At 44.8% G+C, this 18,944-nt stretch overlaps 1 protein-coding gene across 4 annotated transcripts in view; it reads left to right on the top strand.

Moving 5' to 3' along the window:
- Positions 1–7,750: 7,750 nt before the first annotated feature.
- Positions 7,751–18,944, top strand: part of TC2N (tandem C2 domains, nuclear) — a 40,625-nt gene continuing 29,431 nt past the window's right edge. For 3 of the 4 annotated variants that reach the window (XM_070065348.1, XM_051826456.2, XM_051826453.2), the window contains exons 1-2: positions 8,507–8,631; positions 18,783–18,905. In XM_070065348.1, coding sequence (XP_069921449.1) covers positions 18,839–18,905 — 67 coding nt within the window. In that variant the 5' untranslated portion in view covers positions 8,507–8,631; positions 18,783–18,838. Of the gene's footprint in view, positions 8,482–8,506; positions 8,632–18,782; positions 18,906–18,944 lie in introns of those variants that run through there. The other variant, XM_051826454.2, reaches the window with a different exon arrangement.

Genomic DNA, 18,944 nt, shown 5'->3' with positions numbered 1-18,944 from the left:
AATACGAGCTGCACCAGCCAGGAATCTGGTCAGGGACAGGCAGTTACTTCTTATGGGGGGTGGGGGGGCTCACAGGACTAGCAGATCTACCATCAGAGATGTCGTTAGGGAATCGGGTGTGCACTGCGTCGTTGATGGATTGGAGACTCTGAGAAGCTAGCTGGGCTGCGCAGGTGAACAACAAGGAGTGAGAATGAGAATTTGAGAGAAGCACAAGGCCGGCGCCACGGCTCAATAGGCTAACCCTCTGCCTGCGGCGCCCGCACACCGGGTTCTAGTCCCGGTCGGGGTGCCGGATTCTGTCCCAGTTGCCCCTCTTCCAGGCCAGCTCTCTGCTGTGGCCCCGGAGTGCAGTGGAGGATGGCCCAAGTGCTTGGGCCCTGCACCCCATGGGAGACCAGGAGAAGCACCTGGCTCCTGCCTTCGGATAGGCGCAGTGCGCCGGCCGCGGCAGCCATTGGAGGGTGAACCAACGGCAAAGGAAGACCTTTCTCTCTGTCTCTCTCTCTCTCACTGTCCACTCTGCCTGTAAAAAAAAAAAAAAAAAAAAAAAAAAGAGAGAGAGAGAAAGAGAAGCACAAGGTGAGAGCTGAGGGTGTCTGGGCTGCTTCAGGTCCTGCCCTTTCTGAGACCTGCTGGTTCAAGTCCTGGCTCCTTGATCACTTCTCTGTGGTCCTGGAAAAGTTAGCACTCTATAAAGTCTATAAAACAGTAGCTATGAATTCTTTCAAGGTTGTTGCAAGCACTAAAATAAATACAAGTAGAAGAACCATTAGTATGGCCAGCAATGTGGTGTAGCTAGTAAAGCCACTGCCTAGTGCTGGCATCCCACATGGGTGCCAGTTCAAGTCCCAGCTGCTCCACTTCCAATACAGCTCTCTGCTATGGCCTAGGAAAGCAGTGTAAGGTGGCCCAAGTCCTTGGGCCCCTGCACCCACATGGGAGGCCTGGAAGAAGCTCCTGGTTCCTGGCTTCAGATGGGCACAGCTCCAGCCATTGCGGTCAACTGGGGAGTGAACCAGTGGATGGAAGACCTCTCTCTCTCTCTCTCTCTCTCTCTCTGCCTCTCCTCCTTTCTCTGTGTAACTCTGACTTTCAAATAAATAAATAAATGAATAAATCTTTTTTTAAAAAAAGCATGGCTTTCTGAGCTGGAGTCTGTGTGTGCGTGAAGGCGTGGGCGCAGGCCTATTTGTTCAGCACCCCTCCCCCTTCCCTACGGCCACTGGATTCTCTCTGTTCTCGGATGTGCATTGTTATTAATCAGGCTCTAAGGCTGAGACGAACAGGGGTGATGAGTTGGGTCGAGCTGCCAAGCAAGTTCATGTTTTGCAGGAAAGGCCAAATTGTTTCCTGAGGGGATGTTTTTTAGCAACAGAAGGGGATGCTTTGCTGGCCCTCAAAGCCCCCGGCCTGTCCCCTGAGCGCTGTCACCTCGCAGAGTGATCCATAGCTCTTGAAAAGCCGGTTCATGAGCTGCTGCCCAGCTGTGCTGGAAGTGCGTTGCACTGTTTGTTTTGTGTTTTTCCCCTTCTGGTAAATGTAACCCACATCGAGTAGGAAATGGATTACAGACCTCCCACATATTCTCAAAAAATATCATCTGTCCCTTCATAAACTGGAAGGGTGGGGGAAGCTAATGAAAGACAAAAGACAGGGAGTGGTGGAGAATGAGGGGATGCCTGAAAAAATATGATTCTAAGCCTTTTGAGGACAACCTCCCCCATGCTTCTAACTCATACAGGAACTGATGTGTACTTTAAACTAACAAACTAAAGATGCAAGCGTCTTGAAAACATGTCCCTGGATTTTTGGTTCGTCTGCCAGCCTCATTTCTTCATAAGTTCTCCTTATGGAACTGGAACAGATTTAAGGAAAGCTCTGGCATCCCGGTCTGCCTGGGGATTTTGCTGGGCACACGAGTTTTCCTAAAACTCCGATGAAAGCAAAAATTACAAAGAATCAACTTCAAATTTTATTTCCCATATTGATTCTGAGTGGCATTTACAAACATTCATATTCCAGAGTAGACTTCTGAAGAGTTTATAAGTCTTTCGTCTGCTGTGATAAATATTTAGATTTTACATGTAAACCAGAGACAGAAAATATTAAATGAAATTTTACTGAGGGCAAGAAGCTGAATCTTCTCGCTGACCCTTGACCCCATGAGTACCCCCTAGTGACTTGGGGAGGGGGATAGAGTCCCGGGCACTCTGGTCTGGCATTCTGCAGCCACGGAGGGGTTACAGCACCTCTACCACCCATCCCAGAAGACCATGACTGCGGGCTACATCCAGTAACTACTGCTGTGTAACAAACAGTCCCCAGATCCCACGGCTGTGTAAATACAACCGTCTGTTATTTCTCATGTGTCTGCTGGGCAGCTGAGGATTAACTGATCTGGGCTGGGCCCATCTGCATTGCTCTGTTCTCTGAGTCATGCACACTCCTCGGTCTAGCAGTCTGGCCCAGGTAAATCTAGTGTTGGGAGAAGCACAAAAGAGCAAGAAGAAACACATGAAGTCTTTTAAGGCCGAGGCTCAGAACTTCATCATCATTACTTTCGTCTCTTTCTATCAACCAGCGCAAATCACATGGCCAAGCCCAAAATCTAATGGCAGGGAAATACACCCCACTCCTGCAGAGACAGGAACTTCAAGGGACAGCAAAGGGCATGGGTCTGGTGGAGGAGGAAGTCCTGGGGCCAACGCTGGCCTCTCTACAGAGAGGAAGGGTATGCACGCGTCCCCCGAGTGGCACCACCCAGCCTGTGTGTGACATTCACAGGCCGGTTCCTTCCGTGATACTGAGAATAGCTCTTCACGCCAGGAAATGCTCAATACTCCTCCTAACCCTCCTACAATTTAGTTCCCTGTCCCTCCCCAGGAATCCTCATTATCACGTAGCTTCCTAGATGGCTGTGCTTTGCAGGCGCCATGTTCTGGCCGTGAGATACGAATGTCTGGGCCCTGTGACAATTCTGTTCCTCATTCTATATTAATAGACAGGCACCCTATTGTCTGCTCCCAGTGAGCCTGACAGAGCCTCTGTTTCAAGAGAGATCAGCAGTAGGTTAAAGGGGGAAAGAGCTGAAAGTCAATTCGGCTATAAAGACAGGAGGCAACAAAGTACCCTCTCATGGGAGAGCTATCTGCCGTGGTGTAATTTTTACGCAAATCTTTGAAGTTTCTCTGGATAACCCCAGCACCCTGCCTGTAAAAGCGGATCCACGCAGTCCTTCTGTTGGGCAGCCAGGGACACCCATAGTGTATGAGATGGGTTTAATCATGGAAGCAGAACCATTGGAGCATTACTGATACAGGAATAACAGCTCATAGACTTTGTGGGAAGAACTAGTGATATAAGGATTTGGAAGTGAACTTGAAGGGCTGGAGAAGTCACTTACCAGCCCTCCTGATCAGTCTAGGTAGACTTGTGGGCTCGGGCCTTGTAGTGAGTCTAGGAATCCAGGCTCACTGAACTCTGGAGAAGTACCCAGGAGGGCAGCTGTACCAAAGTCCATGGATAGCTGTCACTCCTACGTAGCTGTCACTTCTGTACTTCTTCCACCAATCTCTAGAGACTGGGGAGGGCTCTCTGGTGGTCATCAGGGCCAGCAGATGGGAAGAAGTGTGAGATGAGAAGAGTGAGGACGGGCCAGAGCCTGCCATGTGTCCATGTGCCACTGCGTGTCCTCATATCGATCTCAGAAAAGAATAGCTCTGTTTCTCTTTTACCTTCCAAGTCTTGCTCAAATTCCTCTTTTTGGCCAATCCAACTTAGATCCATTTAGGGAAAGAAATTTGGGGAAACATGGTTCCAGCTTAAGCAAGTTGACATGGAGTCCAGAAGAATGCAATCATTTACTTTAGGTTTGAGTCATTTCTTCCAGTCCATATGGGGTTCACAGGAATCGGGGATTCGGCTGCTTCTCTGTTCTGCTCAGTGAGCCTGGAGACCTCTCTTCTGGAATTCTGGGGCAATTCCAAATGAGCTACTCCATGTGCTCGAATGCTTTCTGGACCAGCTGCTCCTCGTGGGTGAGTTGATCATGTGGCTGTCAGAACTCTCCCCTCCCCCCCTTTTCTGGATCTTCTCATTCCATGTTTCTCCTTCTTAGCCTTGCTTTGCTCCCCCTGATGCTATGGCCTCCCTCCAGAGGTGCTGAGTATTTTTCATATCAGCCTCCAGTGAGACGCTCAGTCTTCTGGGGCTATGACATTTCACTGATAAGTGGGATTTGGAAGAGAGGGTTGGGGATGTTTGGGGGAAGGGCTTTGTGGCAAGACACCGAGCAAAGAGGCCTCCATTGTTTAGGTCCCTTAGTAAAGCATCTACACTCAGCTATTGCCCCATCGCCACCTTATTTTATTGGGTACCAGCTACCCAGGAAAGAAACTCATCCCATCACAGTTCCCAGCATATTCAACTGTGCCTCCTGTAGATTAGTGTACCAAGTCCTCAGTAAGCTTTTCCAGGCCCTTCAGTTCCCACCTGCTCACTCCTACCCTTTATCACTTCCTAACATTCGCATGGTTTTGAGTAACACTGGCCTTCCCCAACCCCCTTCAGGGAAATCCTTCAAAATGCCTAAAAGAGACTGAGACTGAGAAAGGCTGATGAAGATAATGTGAGGGTGATGCTACATTTGCCTTTAGGTCAGCATTCTGATCAGATGCAGAACAAAGATCTGGGCATTCATGAAGATTTGTATCCACTTGGGACAAAGTTTTTATGACCCTAATACTCAGTGTGACATTTTTCATAGTCCATGTTTTTCAAACAATGCCTATGGCAGGAAACAACATTCTCTGTATGTTTTATGGAATCTATGTATCATCATTCACAATGGTGCTCATCCAAGTAAGTAGCTAACTGCTGGGGAAAAAATTCCCAAACATTAGTGGTTCACAGAATAAATTTTATTTTCCACTCACATCCTACTCTAACCAAGGATAGTAGGCTGCAGGGAGAACCTTGTTCCATGAAGTCAATCCAGGACACAGGCTTATCTCACTGCGCAGTCAGCTTTGGCATGGTTTCATCATCTCCCAAGGTTGTCTAAGAACGGGAAGAGGGAGAAAAGAGTGAAAGTCCACCTGTTTTTGGTTGCCCAGATCTAGAAATCTTTTTCTGCTCAAATCCCATTGTCCAGAACTGGTCACAAGGCCTTACCTAAATGCAAGAGAAATGGGTAAATCACTCTAGTTGTGCACCCAATAATAGGGATTGATTTTCAGTGACAGCATCCATGACACTGTTGTCAGTTTCTGAAGCAAGTGCCCAGGACTGCACCTGTTAAATTGGGGACACACACGGCCGGCGCCGCAGCTCAATAGGCTAATCCTCTGCCTAGTGGCGCCGGCACACCAGGTTCTAGTCCCAGTCGGGGCACTGGATTCTGTCCCGGTTGCCCCTCTTCCAGGCCAGCTCTCTGCTGTGGCCAGGGAGTGCAGTGGAGGATGGCCCAAGTGCTTGGGCCCTGCACCCCATGGGAGACCAGGAGAAGCACCTGGCTCCTGCCTTCAGATAGGCGCAGTGCGCCAGCCGCAGCGCACCGGCCACGGCGGCGGCCATTGGAGGGTGAACCAACGGCAAAAGGAAGACCTTTCTCTCTCTCTCTCTCTCACTGTCCACTCTGCCTGTAAAAAAAAAAAATTGGGGACACTCACAAACAAAAATAATGTTCAACAAGTAAACAAGCGAATGAATGAATGAATGAATGGCTATGTCTAGACTTTTGGCATTATCTTCTTCTAAGGCAGAGAGCAGGAGAGAAAACATTTGAAAAAAGCAGAACTCTGCCACCCCCTTTGTATTCATATGACCATTTATATTTGTGAAATTATTTCACAAGCATTCTAAAAGCGCATGTTCTTTTGAAGATAGGTTTTCATTCATTGAACAAATATCTGAGTGCATGTATCAGCTGCTATACTATGAACCCAGGAAATAGAGGTGCAAGTCATAATTCCTGCCAGTGGTAACTCACATAGAATGAGTTTAGTAGGAAGAAGGAAAAGAAACCAATAGTCACAACTTTTGTGTGGGTGCTATGATAAGGGTGGGGGTGGACTGGAGTGAGACCACCAAGAAAGGTTATCTGTTTTAATCAGGGATGGGCATGGGGGGGTTTCATTTCCCAAGAAAGATGATCCATCAGCTGCATGAATACAAGTTTGCCAGTGGATGCCCTCGGGAGAGAGGTAAAGGGAACAACATGTAAAAATTTAACAATTTGGGGAACTGCAATTAGTTTAGGTGGTCAAAAACGTGTAGTGGTGGGTAGTAGAGTTGATACTGGAGGGGCAGGCCTGGGTTGAGTCACAAAGCATTGCATTAAATGAAGAAAGAATGCATGGAAATCAGGAATCAGGATTACTGAGTTGTTTCTATCAATTGAAAAGAATCACCATATATTAAAATCTAAGCAGTGTGCTACATCAACCAAAATATATTTTCCCCAGATCTGCCTCAAATAATATAATATTGGTAACATTAAAGAGACAAAAGCTCACTCGTGTTACTACAATGATCCTTTTATGGGAAGAGGTGAAACACAAGAGCACAAAGAAAGGTATAAAATGTCCTTCATTCTTCTCAATGGTAGCCTTACTTCTGAGAGTCGAACAGGAAGGAGGCCCGTCTCAAGGAAAACAAAGGAAGTGATTCCATGATTTTGCAAGAACTGTGTCTGTCAACAGAGCGGATTCTTCTGAGAAAGCTTTTTCAGATGGACTGTGGAAGAAAATGAGAAACAACTCCAGGAGTGTCTGTTCTTGGAATTTCTTCTTTTTTTAATGTATTTTTAAAAGCTTATTATTTATTTGAAAGGCAGAGCAATGGGGGTATTGGAGGGAGAAAGAGACGGGGTGGGGGAGAGAGGGAGGGAAAGAGAGAGAGAGGGAGAACTTTGATCTGCTGGTTCACTCCCCAAATGTCCACAATGGCTGGAGCTGGGCCAGGTCGTAGGCAGGAGCCAGGAGCCAGGTCTGGTGCCTACCAGGGTGTATATTAGCAGGAAGCTGGACCAGAAGTGGGACTCTATCCCAGGTACTCCAATATGGAATGTGGTTATCCCAACTGGTGGTTTAACCCCCCAACCCCACCCCGTGCCACAACACTTGTTGCCTGCTCTTAAGAGGTTGTTAAAATTGTTCACTTAGGGAACCAAGGACTCAGTCCATAGTCACTGAGCATTTGGGCATTCATTCATTCTTCAGTGAGCACATCTGAGTGACACTTTTGTGCCCTACACCATGTTGGGTGCTGCTGAGGGGTAAAACATAGGTAGAGATATGGTCTTGTCCTCGTCCTCCAGGGCTTCAACCAACACATGAATCTGGAAGTTTCTAACCAATAATGTGCTCTACTTAAAGGTCAAATGAGACAGAGACATATAGTGCCAAATATATAGTATACACAAAAGTCATTACAATTTCTTAAGATGTCTCTCTCTCTCTGTGTATGTATGTGTATAAATACATATACACTCACATATAGCCACCGGTGGTTGGTTGACCCTTAGTTTTCAATTCTAAAGTGAGGAAAACAACAGCTACATTGGGGTTGCCAGGATTAAATGACTCATATGAAAGCTTTGTGTAAACAGCACAGAACTGTGCAAACATTGGTGATAAATTATTGAAGGTGAACGCACTGGGAATTTCAAGTGTTTGCTGAAACACTCACATCCAAGGATTGTGACGGGCATTTCTCAAGAAGAGAGCTCCAGGATCAAATCTGGGAGACGTAGGATTAAACACAGTAAAGCATGGTTCTTGGATCTGTGGGTCTTAGGGAAGGCAATTATACTGTGCCTCTGTCCCCAGATTCATGTGACTTTGGGGTGCACCTCCACCCTCACTCCAGCATCCCCAGAGCCTGGGGATTGTGCGAACTCACTTTAGGAAAGATGGCTCTGCAGAAAGAAAAACATTAACCCTCACTCCGATGGACAATCTATCAGCCTCTCCAAAGACGAGCCGTTCAAGAAATAATCTGGAAATTCACCCAGCTGCTGTGCAAGCACAGTGTTGAGATTTCCAGAACCGGAAGTACCTTTTTTTTTTTAAAGGGGTCACAAATCCCTTACCAGGGTTGGCGGCAGGGATAAGGGGCTAGGGCGCAAGGCGCGGTGGTGGACACCTTGAATATTCCTTCCAAGGCACTCACTGACAGCAAGGTGGTGGGAGCAGGTGTCAGGCAACCAAGTGAGGAGACTCGGGCTGATCCTCAAACTTCACAGTCAGACTTCCTATAAAAAGACTAAAAGTCAAGTAGCCACACTTCTCCACCTGTAAGAAAAAAACGTCGGCACGTCTCCGGCAGGAAAGACCACGCCTCCGTCTTCGGTTGAGGCACCTTCACCAGGCCAGCGGCTTTCTGCTACCTGCGCTGTCCCTCCGGAGCCCCCAGCCCGCCGCAGGTGCGACGCGCTCCGCGCCACCTGTCCCGAGGGCGCAGGCGCAGCGCGCTCAGGTAGGCGGCGGCCCCGCCCCTCGCGCGCACCTCCCGCCGGGCTGGGCGGGGCTGCCCGGGGACCGCGCGGGGCGCGGGGCGCGGGGCGGCAGCTCGCGGAGTCGGCGTGGCCGCCCGTGGTCGAGGCAGAGCGCCCGCTGCCCGGAGCAGGTACGCGGCCGCGGCCGCCAGGCGCAGCCTCAGCGCGGGAGAGGGCTGGGGAGGGCCCGGGAGGGCCGCGCGTGGGGCGCCCTCGCGCCTCGGGACGCCGCCGGCCGGGTCCTGAGAGGTGCGTGGCGGGCGGGTGGGGCAGAGCCCTCCTGGCCCCCGGCCGCCGCGCCGCGTGGCCGTGGAGCACCCGCTTTCGCGCGCGTGTTTGTGCGTCCGTCGTCGTCTGTGACTCGCTCCTTCAGATGTCGCCCCGGGTCTGGGGTCTCCTCAGACACCCGCCTGGCCGAGGCCTGAGGGAGGGTTAGGGCCCGCGACGGCTCCCCGGGGAGCCTGGAGGGGCGGGGGGCGAGGGCGGGACCCCCGACGGGAGAGAGGGGCGGCCCCAGGCTCGCGGGTGAGGCTGCGCGCGCCCCCCGCCCCGGCCCGCGGTGGGCTGCGGTCCCGGGAAGGCACGCGGATCCCGCTCCCCGCGAGGTCCGGCGCGAGCAGCTGAAGCCCAGGGTTTTCATCCGGGGTATTTCTGAGGCGCTGTGCGTTGGCGAAGGGGTGTCAAGGTGTCACCTTGCTCAGGTGTTTGCAAACTGCCGTCCGGTCAGCCAGGTTTGGGATCCGACTTCCAGGTCCCGCGCTTCTCAGCTGTGGTTTCCCTCGTAGGAGGAGACCATGGATGAGTTGTGGGGCGCATGGCACCCCGATAGGACGTCCGGACAGAGATGGGGCGGGTGCCAAGCCAAAGGCCTCGATGCCTTTAGAATGGTTAAAATATGGTGTGTAGTGGGATTGCTTTTGTAGTTACAACAATATTCTGATTCTCACTCCAAGAGGCAGGTCCTAGTGTTGTGCTTTTCCTAATTAATGCCGACTTTTAAAAAGTAGGCCTGGAAAATATTGTGAATTAATCAGAACAACAATAAAATCCTGTTTACCCGTTTAATATGTTGATAGGCGACTTCGCGGTTAAAATTTAGGTTTTCTAGGAGGAAGTGTTCCTTTTGCTTGCCTTTGAGAGCTAGAAGCCTGGACAGTTTGCCTTTTATCACCTGTGCTGTGCTTTATCGTTTTTGCTAATTAATTTGAGTTACTTCATATGGTGGGGAAAGAACCTTAGTAAAAGTTCATCCTATTTAGCTCTTCGAGAAAAATTTTTCGAGTATGCCTTGTATTTTATTGGCTTCAGCTGAATAGTTGTGGTGTATTTATGAATAAAACTAATAAGCTGAGAGATTAATTCAGGTTGAGAGAAAAGGAGTTGGAAAATTTTGTAGGACATCTGGCAGTGCTGTCTAGTTGGCAGTTAAAAATACTGGTATCTGGTTTTTCTGAAGTTAATTTCAGTTATAGAGGTTGGAAGCAGCAGTGGATTTGTGATAGTTAATCCTGTTGGGGTGTAAAAGTACAGAAGAAGAACTGGGATGGAAATGCCAGTATTAAGTGAGGGGTACAGACAGCGCTGGAGACCAAGGAGGAACGGTCCAGAAAGAGGAAGACTAGGGGACGGTGGCTTTGCAGAAGGTAGGAGAGGAAAGAGTTTGCTTTTTAGTTTTGCTTTGTTTTAAAGATTTAGTTATTTGAAAGGTAGAGAGACAGAGACAGAGAGAAATTGATTTACATCTGCTGGTTCATTCTCCAAATGGTCGCGGAAGTCAGGACTGGGCCAGACTGAAGCCAGGAGCAAGAACTCCATCTGAGACTCCTACGTGGAGTCATTGTCTCCTACTTGGGCCGTTGTCTGCCTTCTTAGGTGCAGTAAAAAGGAGCTGGGTCAGAAACCGAACAACCAGGACTGAACCTCACTCTCCGGTATGGGATATGGGATGCCATCATCGCAAGAGGTGGTTTAACCCACTGTGCTACAGTGCTGGTCTGGAGGAGAGTGGGGGAGTTTTAATGAGGAGAAAAGTCTGTCTAGGAGCCAAATGAGGCAGTGGGATCAGGAAGTTAGGAACTGATGAAGCGCCTATTGACTTTGGATAGTTAGGAGGTGATTAATGACCTCAGCAAACTTAAATGGCAAAAGCTGGATTTGAAGTGTGCCTGGAAGAAGCGGCGAGAAGGTGTGTAGAATCCTTATTTTGAGAAACATTATTTTGACTCTGCAAATGCTCCTCTCTCAGGGTTCAGTAGCAGGAACTGAGAGAAAGTTGAACATAGTGAACTGTTGATAATAAAATCTTTCATCTCCCTCCATTCAAACTGCAAATACTTATTCTAGTGGTCGTTTGGTGTGTTGGGTTCAGGTGTTATCAGTGTTCACATCACACGTACAAACTGCTGGGCTGTGTTTCACCTGTGTTCCAGTACGTTCATAGTCTGCACTTGCTTTCAGTCATGCGATTCTTTCATGTACGGCTCAGTGATTCTTAAAATCGTAGAGGTAAGTCGGGCATTTTCACTAACTCAGTGTCAAGGAATACATCTGTTGGGGCCTTTGCTTTCATTATTATACATTCGAGGGAAAATGATCTTAGTTTAAAATTTGAGTTCTACTTCAGTCTTTATTGAAAGTTTAATTTTTTTTATTCTACAGTTCAGACAAGTAGTTTAGTGAGTATTTGCCTTTGGAATATGAATAGAATGATTAAAGCATTAATGAAGATGTGGAGAGACTGGAACTTTCATACTTTGCTGGTGGAGTATAAGTTGGTGCATTTTGGAAAACTTTTTGGCCATATCTATTAAGATGAAACATACATAAACTATGCCCAAATATATACTCAATAGAATTACAGAAAATGCAAACAAATGTGACAAAAACCTCATTAGTGGTTGCTTGGGAATGGAATGAGGAAATGTAGAGAGGAATGAATTTAAAAGGGGCAAGAGAAGATGTGGAGGATGGCGGACATGTTCATTTCCTTCGCTGTGATGAATGCTTTCCCCAGTGCGTGCAGATGTCAGGCTCATTTAGTTGTACATTTTAAGGATGTACTTATTGGGAGAAACTCAACATTTAAGTATATTTAACCCCTTTAAATTCTATAGTTAGGTTATGTAATGAGATTATGGGAAATTTTTATTTTCTTCATGTAGCTTTCTTTGTTTTTCATCTTTTGTACCTCAACCATGTGTTTCCTTAATTTTTATGTGCAAGACAGTGCTTCTGATATATCTACAGATTTACAGAATACAAAAAAAAAATCTCTGTACCCAGCTCATTTTTGAGAAATAATGCATAACATTTTTGAAGCTTCCCTGTATATATTCTCCTTGATTCTATATTTCTCTTTCCACTTTCTTGATTTTCTGTTTATTACCACACATGTAAGCACTCCTAAACAATGTATTGTTTAGTTTTATCTATTTTGGAATGTGTAAATGTAAGTATATGACTTCTGTGACTTTTTTGCACATGACTAATTTATGATATTTCTCCTTTCAAATAGGTAAATCTTTTTTTTTTTTTTTTTTAAAGACAGAGTTAGAGGATGGAAGAGACAGGGGGAGGCATCGTCTATCCACTGGTTCACTCCCCCAGAGAGCTGCAACAGTCGGGACTGGGCTAGGCTTGAAGCCAGGAGCTTCATCCAGGTCTCCCCTGTGGGTGCAGGGACCCAAGCACTTAGGCCATCTTCTGCTTTCCTAGACACACAAGCAGGGAACTGAGTCGCAAGTGGAGCAGCCAGGAATCAAACTGGCACCCACTACCTGCTAAACCACAACACCAGCCCCATATTTCCCCAAGTTGATGTGTTATAATTTGTTTTTCCATTCTGTGACTTTCCTACTGTTTGTCTATTGTTTTGATGGATATTTAGGGTATTTTCAGTCTTTAAAAATTTTTTTTTTTGCGGGCCGGCGCCGTGGCTCAATAGGCTAATCCTCCACCTTGCGGCGCCGGCACACCGGGTTCTAGTCCCGGTCAGGGCGCCGGATTCTGTCCCGGTTGCCCCTCTTCCAGGCCAGCTCTCTGCTATGGCCAGGGAGTGCAGTGGAGGATGGCCCAGGTGCTTGGGCCCTGCACCCCATGGGAGACCAGGAAAAGCACCTGGATCCTGGCTCCTGCCATCGGATCAGCGCGGTGCGCCGGCTGCAGCGGCGGCCATTGGAGGGTGAACCAACGGCAAAAAGGAGGACCTTTCTCTCTCTCTCTCTCTCTCACTGTCCACTCTGCCTGTCAAAAAAAAAAAAAACAAAAACAAAAACAAAAAAAACAAAAAAAAAAAATTTTTTTTTGCTTTTTGCTATTAAAAGCTGTTTGGTTTTTATCATTCTAATCCATGTCTCTTTGTGTGCTAGGATTTCCTAGGCCTTTCGTTAATCAATTTTTTTTAGATAATACTGAATTGCTTCGTGAAGTGATTATACTGGCTTGTACCTTCACAAGCAGTGTACAGGTGCTCATTTTGTTCCTTTTTTCAACAGCAGTTAGGACATTTGTACATGTATGAATGCTTGAATTGTTTCATCTTGACAATTTGGTGGGTGAGAAATTTTATCCCATTGAGGATTTAATTTATATTTCCTTAACTGATGATGTTGAATCTTATATAGTTCTTTTTCTGTGAAAAATCTCTTTTTCCTATAATTTTTGTCTTTCAAACATTGATTTCTAGAAGTTCTTCATATATTATGGATATTAATCCCTTGTCACTTATGCAGGTAGCAGATATCTCTTTCTCAGTGAGTAGTGTGTCTTTCATATTTATATATTTAATCCATGAAGAAGTTTTTATAAAAAAAATTTTTGTGTGGTGTGATGTTAGGATCTAGCTTTGTTTCTTTTTTCCACATGAGTAATCAAATTTTCCCAGCAAATTTATTGAATATTCTGTTTTCCATTCCATAAATCTGTAAGTATCATATGTCAAGTGTCTCTGTAACTGGATATGTTTCAGGGTTATTTTTTTTTTTTTACCTGTTTATCATTATCACAGTCCAATGTATAAAGAACCTTGAGAGGCTGGTGCTTTGGCATAGTAGGTTAAACCTGTGCCTGTGGCACTGGCATTCCATATGAGTGCCGGTTCAAGTCCCAGCTGCACCACTTCAGATCCAGTTCCCTGCTAATGGCCTTGGAAAGCAGTGAAAGGTGGCCCTAGTGCTTGGGCCCTTGTACCCAGGTGAGAGACCCAGAAGAAGCTCCTGGCTCCAGATCAGCCCAGCCATTTTGGGAGTGAAACAGCGCTCTTCCTCGCTCTGTAACTCTGCCTCTTAAATAAACAAATATATTTTTTAAAGAACCTTTACTTGGAGTATAATGTTATTCAATTCTTTGATACGTGCTATAATTACCTGAGGTCGCAAATAATACTGAAGCTACTCTGATGTAACTCTGTCTGACTTTAGTTTTTGCAAATCTTGTCCTAACTCACTAAAGTTCTTTTTAACTTAAAAAGTAAATATGGAATTTTCATTTGAGGAATATAGTAAGTTACACTGAAAACAGCTTACATTGAAAAAGCTAAGAATGCTGTATTTCAGAAACAATTTAAAAAGTTCGGAATTAACATGCCAAAACCTAAGGTAAAGCTGAAAATACGAGAAAAGAATTCTTAAGTCTTATTTGCTTCAAGGGTATTTACTAAACAGGGAGACTTGATAGATTTAACTAGATATTTGGTGAACTTGTAGCAATCTAGGGATAGTCGAAAGTCAGCCCAAGGCTCATTCAAGGTAACAGGAGACTTTCTGTATCTAATTCTGGGATCCCAAAAGGCTGTGCTGTATTGAAAGTTCACTCTGCTTCCTTCAAGGGACTGCAAGGAAAATGGCCTCTGTGCCAAATAAAATGGAGAGAAAAGCCTATCCTTGGAAAGTTACAGCCACCAAGCAGACTGGCAGGGTGGGGAGTCCAGTATCGCCTTGGTGGTCTAAACAAATTTCATGATGTGAATCTTTTTTTTTGGGGGGGGGGGCTGGGTGGGGAGGCAGCCATTGTGGTGCACCTGATGAAGCTGCCACCTGGGACTCTGATTGCCTGGGTTGAAGTCAAGCCCCCACTTCTGGTTCAACTTCCTGGTAATGCACACCAAGAGAGGCAGCAAATGATGTCTCAGGTGCTTGTATTCTGGCAACTACGTGGGAGACAAATGGAATTCCTGGCTCCTGACTTCCACCTGCCTCAGCCCCAGTTGTTGAGGACATTTGGGAAGTGAACCAGCAGATGGAAGATCTCTCTTTGTCTCCCTTTCTCTTTTGCTCTGCCTATCAAATGAATGAAAATAAATTTTTATAAAGGAAAGGGCAAAGCAAATTTTTAGATATAATTTTACATATAAATTTTTTAGATATAATTTTTACATATAATTCACATACCGTAATACCTCTTTAATGTATTTAATTCAGTGGCTCTTCATATATATTCATGAAGTTGTGCTTCCATCCACTGGTTTACTCCTCAGTTGGCTGCAACAGCTGGAGCTGCGCTGATCCGGAGCCAGGAGCCAAGAGCTTCTTCTGGGTCTCCCACACAGGTGCAGGGGCCCAAGAACTTGGGTCATCTTCTACTGCTTTCCCAGGCCACAGCAGAGAGCTGGATCAGAAGTGGGTCTTGAACTGGTGCCCCCATGGGATGCTGGCACTGCAGGCAGCAGCTTTACCCGCTCCACCACAGTGCTGGCCCCAGAGCTATGGTTTCTAAGAGTTACTGTTTTTAACAGCAAAAACAAAACAAAACAAAAACCACAAAACCAGATTTTGGTCTTGATTTCAATGAAACAACGATTAAAAAATGTTAGGACAATAGGGGAAATTTGAACACCAGCTGGAAAGTTAGTAACGTTTTTATATGTGGTAGTACTATTATGATTATGTTCTTATGTATACCTTTAGAAATATTTGATATGTTGTAATGTATTTACAGGTATGTATTTTTTAACACTTGAGACAATTTTTATTAAATATATAAAAGCAAAATAAGCAAGCTCTAAGAAGTAAGCTGGGGCTACATAACAGCATTTCTTTAGAGAGCAGTACAGCACCATAAGGTTAACTCAGATTTTAACAGCTATCCACGTTTTATGCTTCTCTTAGTTGTTTTAAGGTCTACCCAGTCATACATCTAAGAAATTTTTATTCTCCAAAATACATAAACATGGTAACCAAAGAAATCTAAATATTAAGAAAAAGCAGTGTATAAATGAACATACAGGAGGGCCGGCGCCGTGGCTCAATAGGCTAATCCTCCACCTTGCGGCGCCGGCACACCGGGTTCTAGTCCCGGTCGGGGCGCCGGATTCTGTCCCGGTTGCCCCTCTTCCAGGCCAGCTCTCTGCTATGGCCAGGGAGTGCAGTGGAGGATGGCCCAGGTGCTTGGGCCCTGCACCCCATGGGAGACCAGGAAAAGCACCTAGATCCTGGCTCCTGCCATCGGATCAGCACGGTGCGCCGGCTGCAGCGGCGGCCATTGGAGGGTGAACCAATGGCAAAGGAAGACCTTTCTCTCTGTCTCTCTCTCACTGTCCACTCTGCCTGTAAAAAAAAAAAAAAAAAAAAAAAAAAAAAATGAACATACAGGAGAGATGTGATTCAGTCTTAGGCATGTCAACATGTTCTGTATATCTTGTACAAGTGTGTATTAACTCAGGACAAAATTCAACCCCATATCATATATGGTTAGAACTATTTCTCCAAAGCCAGCATAACACATAGCAGTTATTTACTGCTTTTAGACATTTAGCTTTACAGCTCTGAATGTCCTCAAGTTGTTATCAGGAAGCTAGTCAATACATTCAGAAATAGAACTATGTTTTTTCTTTCAGTTTCACTCTAGAGTAGTCATTCAGAATCATCTTCCAAGCTATATTATCAGTACCAGAGACTTATTAACTGCTGGTCCGAGTGTCAATTAATGATTGGTTTGAGCACAAGAGCTTAAAATTATTTGAGGCTGACATCGTTTACAGAAAGGAGATATGAGTATTTTATGAACAATGCTAGATAAGGCATCAATATTTTTCATTCCCCTCTAAAAGTGTTTTAAAATATCTTTGCCATCAGAATTTCTGACTTAGAATTCTATTGCCCAACTGATTATTGATATATACACATTTATGGATATTAAATGATACAAATAAGTAAATATACATGCATGCTTTTTTAAAATTTATTTATTTATTTATTTATTTATTTATTTATAAGAGTTACACAGAGGAGAGGGAGAGAGAGAGGGCTTCCATCTAATGGTTCACTCTCCAGTTGGCTGCAGTGGCCAGAGCTGAGCCGATCTGAAGCCAAGAGCCAGGAGCTTCCTCCGGGTCTCCCACTCGGGTGCAGGGGCCTAAGGACTTGGGCTATCCTCCACTGCTTTCCCAGGCCATAGAAGAGAGCTGGATTGGAAGTGGAGCAGCTGAGACTTGAACTGGTGCCCACATGGGATGCCGGTGCTTCAAGCCAGGGAGTTAACCCACTGCGCCACAGCACTGGCCCCATGCTTCTTAAATACAGATCATGACTTGGGTGGACTTGCCAAACCAGATTCGATTGATAGAGTCACACCTAAAAAGAAAGCTTTCCACACAGGGTACAAGAAATACTCAGAAGCTGTTACCTGCATTATGGCAATGATATCCCATGAGCACTATTCCTAAACACATAATTAGAGGAAAATAGAAGTGCTGTACAAAGGAAAACTTGAATTATTTTTCATATGATAGGAAATGACCAGACCTTCTACATTTGATGTGTATCGAATGTTGGCGAATCATTTGTGAACCAGTTAAACCATGAATGACCAGACCGCTAACTTTAGATGGGCGGACAGTGATCTTCAGGAAGGTAGTGAATTGGGTGGTTGTGAACATCATGTGTCTCATTTAAAACCTGCCCACTGTTTTTCAGTACCACTCATGCTTATATCTCTCATAAAGCTCTTCTCTGTGCCCCAAAGCAACATATTTTGAAAATACGTCAGTTACTCGCATATAAAGAAAATAGAGCTGTATATGCTTTGAAGCTGGCAAAATATTTTCCTTTGTACAGATATTATGTGTAATGCTCTAAGTGATCTTCAGCCATTGAGAGCTTGTCAGAGTTAAGTCCTGTATTCTCTGCCATGTCTTTTAGAGATTATTACTCAACTATTTATGGATGAAACTATGTGATTGGAATTTATTTCAAAATAATCCAAAGAACAGGGTAATTGGGGAAGTAGAGATGAAATCAAACTTGCTGTGAGCTTGATAATGATTTAATCTGAAAGATTTGGATTTTGTTGTCATATTTTCTTAAGCATATGTTTAAATTTTCCCAAAAAATGTATGGAGTTTAAGCATAAATGAAGAGTACATTTGGAATGAAGGCATTGATGTTAAGGTGGGAAACTGGATGTGAAATTCTTAGAATTTTATGGTTGTGGTAAATATAAAAGACTCCTTTTATTTGTATTTATCTTATTTGTAGTGTCTCTCTCTCTGTATGTTACAGGGTAAAATATGTATCTTTCTGCTAATATAATTCTAAGGATTAAAATAATATTCAGTTATTTATTGCCTCCTGTTTGTTGTAAGAACTTTGGATTACCAAAATAATTGATCTTGAAGTGAAATTTTTCTTACACTTTCTATGAGTGCTGTATTTTCTCTCCCATCTTGCTTAGACATAGATTTTAGACCTATCAGGTGAAAGAAAAAATTTAATAGTGGGTTTTTTATTTTTTCAGATTTTCACATTAAGGTTGTTTTATAATTTTTAAGAATATCATTTTGATAATTTATAGTGATCCTAGGTTATAGAAAATTATATATGGGACCAAAGATCTATCTTCCCCAGAATTATTTTTGCCTTAGGGCCCTCATGATGTCTTAGAAAGATGGATACTATGACTTGTTTTTAAGATTTACTTATTTATTCATAAGGCAGAGTTAGGAGGAGAAACAGAGAGATCTTGCATCTACTGATTCACTCCCCAAATGGCCGTTAACAGCCAGGGATGGGTAAGGCTGAAGCCAGTAGCCAGGAGCTTCATCCAGGTCTTCCAGAAAGGGCCCAAGCACTTGGGCCATCTTTCGTTGCTTTTCCAGGTACATTAGCAGGGAACAGGATTGGGGGTGGAGCATCTGGGACTTAAATCAGTGCCTGTATGGGATGGTGGCATCACAAGCAGTGGCTTAACCCATTATACCACAACTCTGGCCCCAGTGCTATATATTTATTGAATCTTGCTAAGGGCATTAAGCATGATCAGTTTAACTTGTTTTCTGTTCTTTCAATAGGTTAATAATAAAATTGGAAGTTTTTACCTTCTGCTGGATATTGGAAATTGAATATAATGGCAACAGAATTTATAAAGAGTTGTTGTAGAGGATGTTTCTATGGCGAACCAGAAAAGCACAGCTGTGAGTTTTGTTTTGATTTTAAAAAACATTTATTTAGAA

The sequence above is a fragment of the Oryctolagus cuniculus genome, chromosome 20, assembly GCF_964237555.1.
Source record: "Oryctolagus cuniculus chromosome 20, mOryCun1.1, whole genome shotgun sequence".
Classification (NCBI taxonomy): Eukaryota; Metazoa; Chordata; class Mammalia; order Lagomorpha; family Leporidae; genus Oryctolagus; species Oryctolagus cuniculus.
The sequence above is the reverse complement of the archived record's forward strand: the minus strand, read 5'-3'. Positions and strand labels throughout refer to the sequence as shown.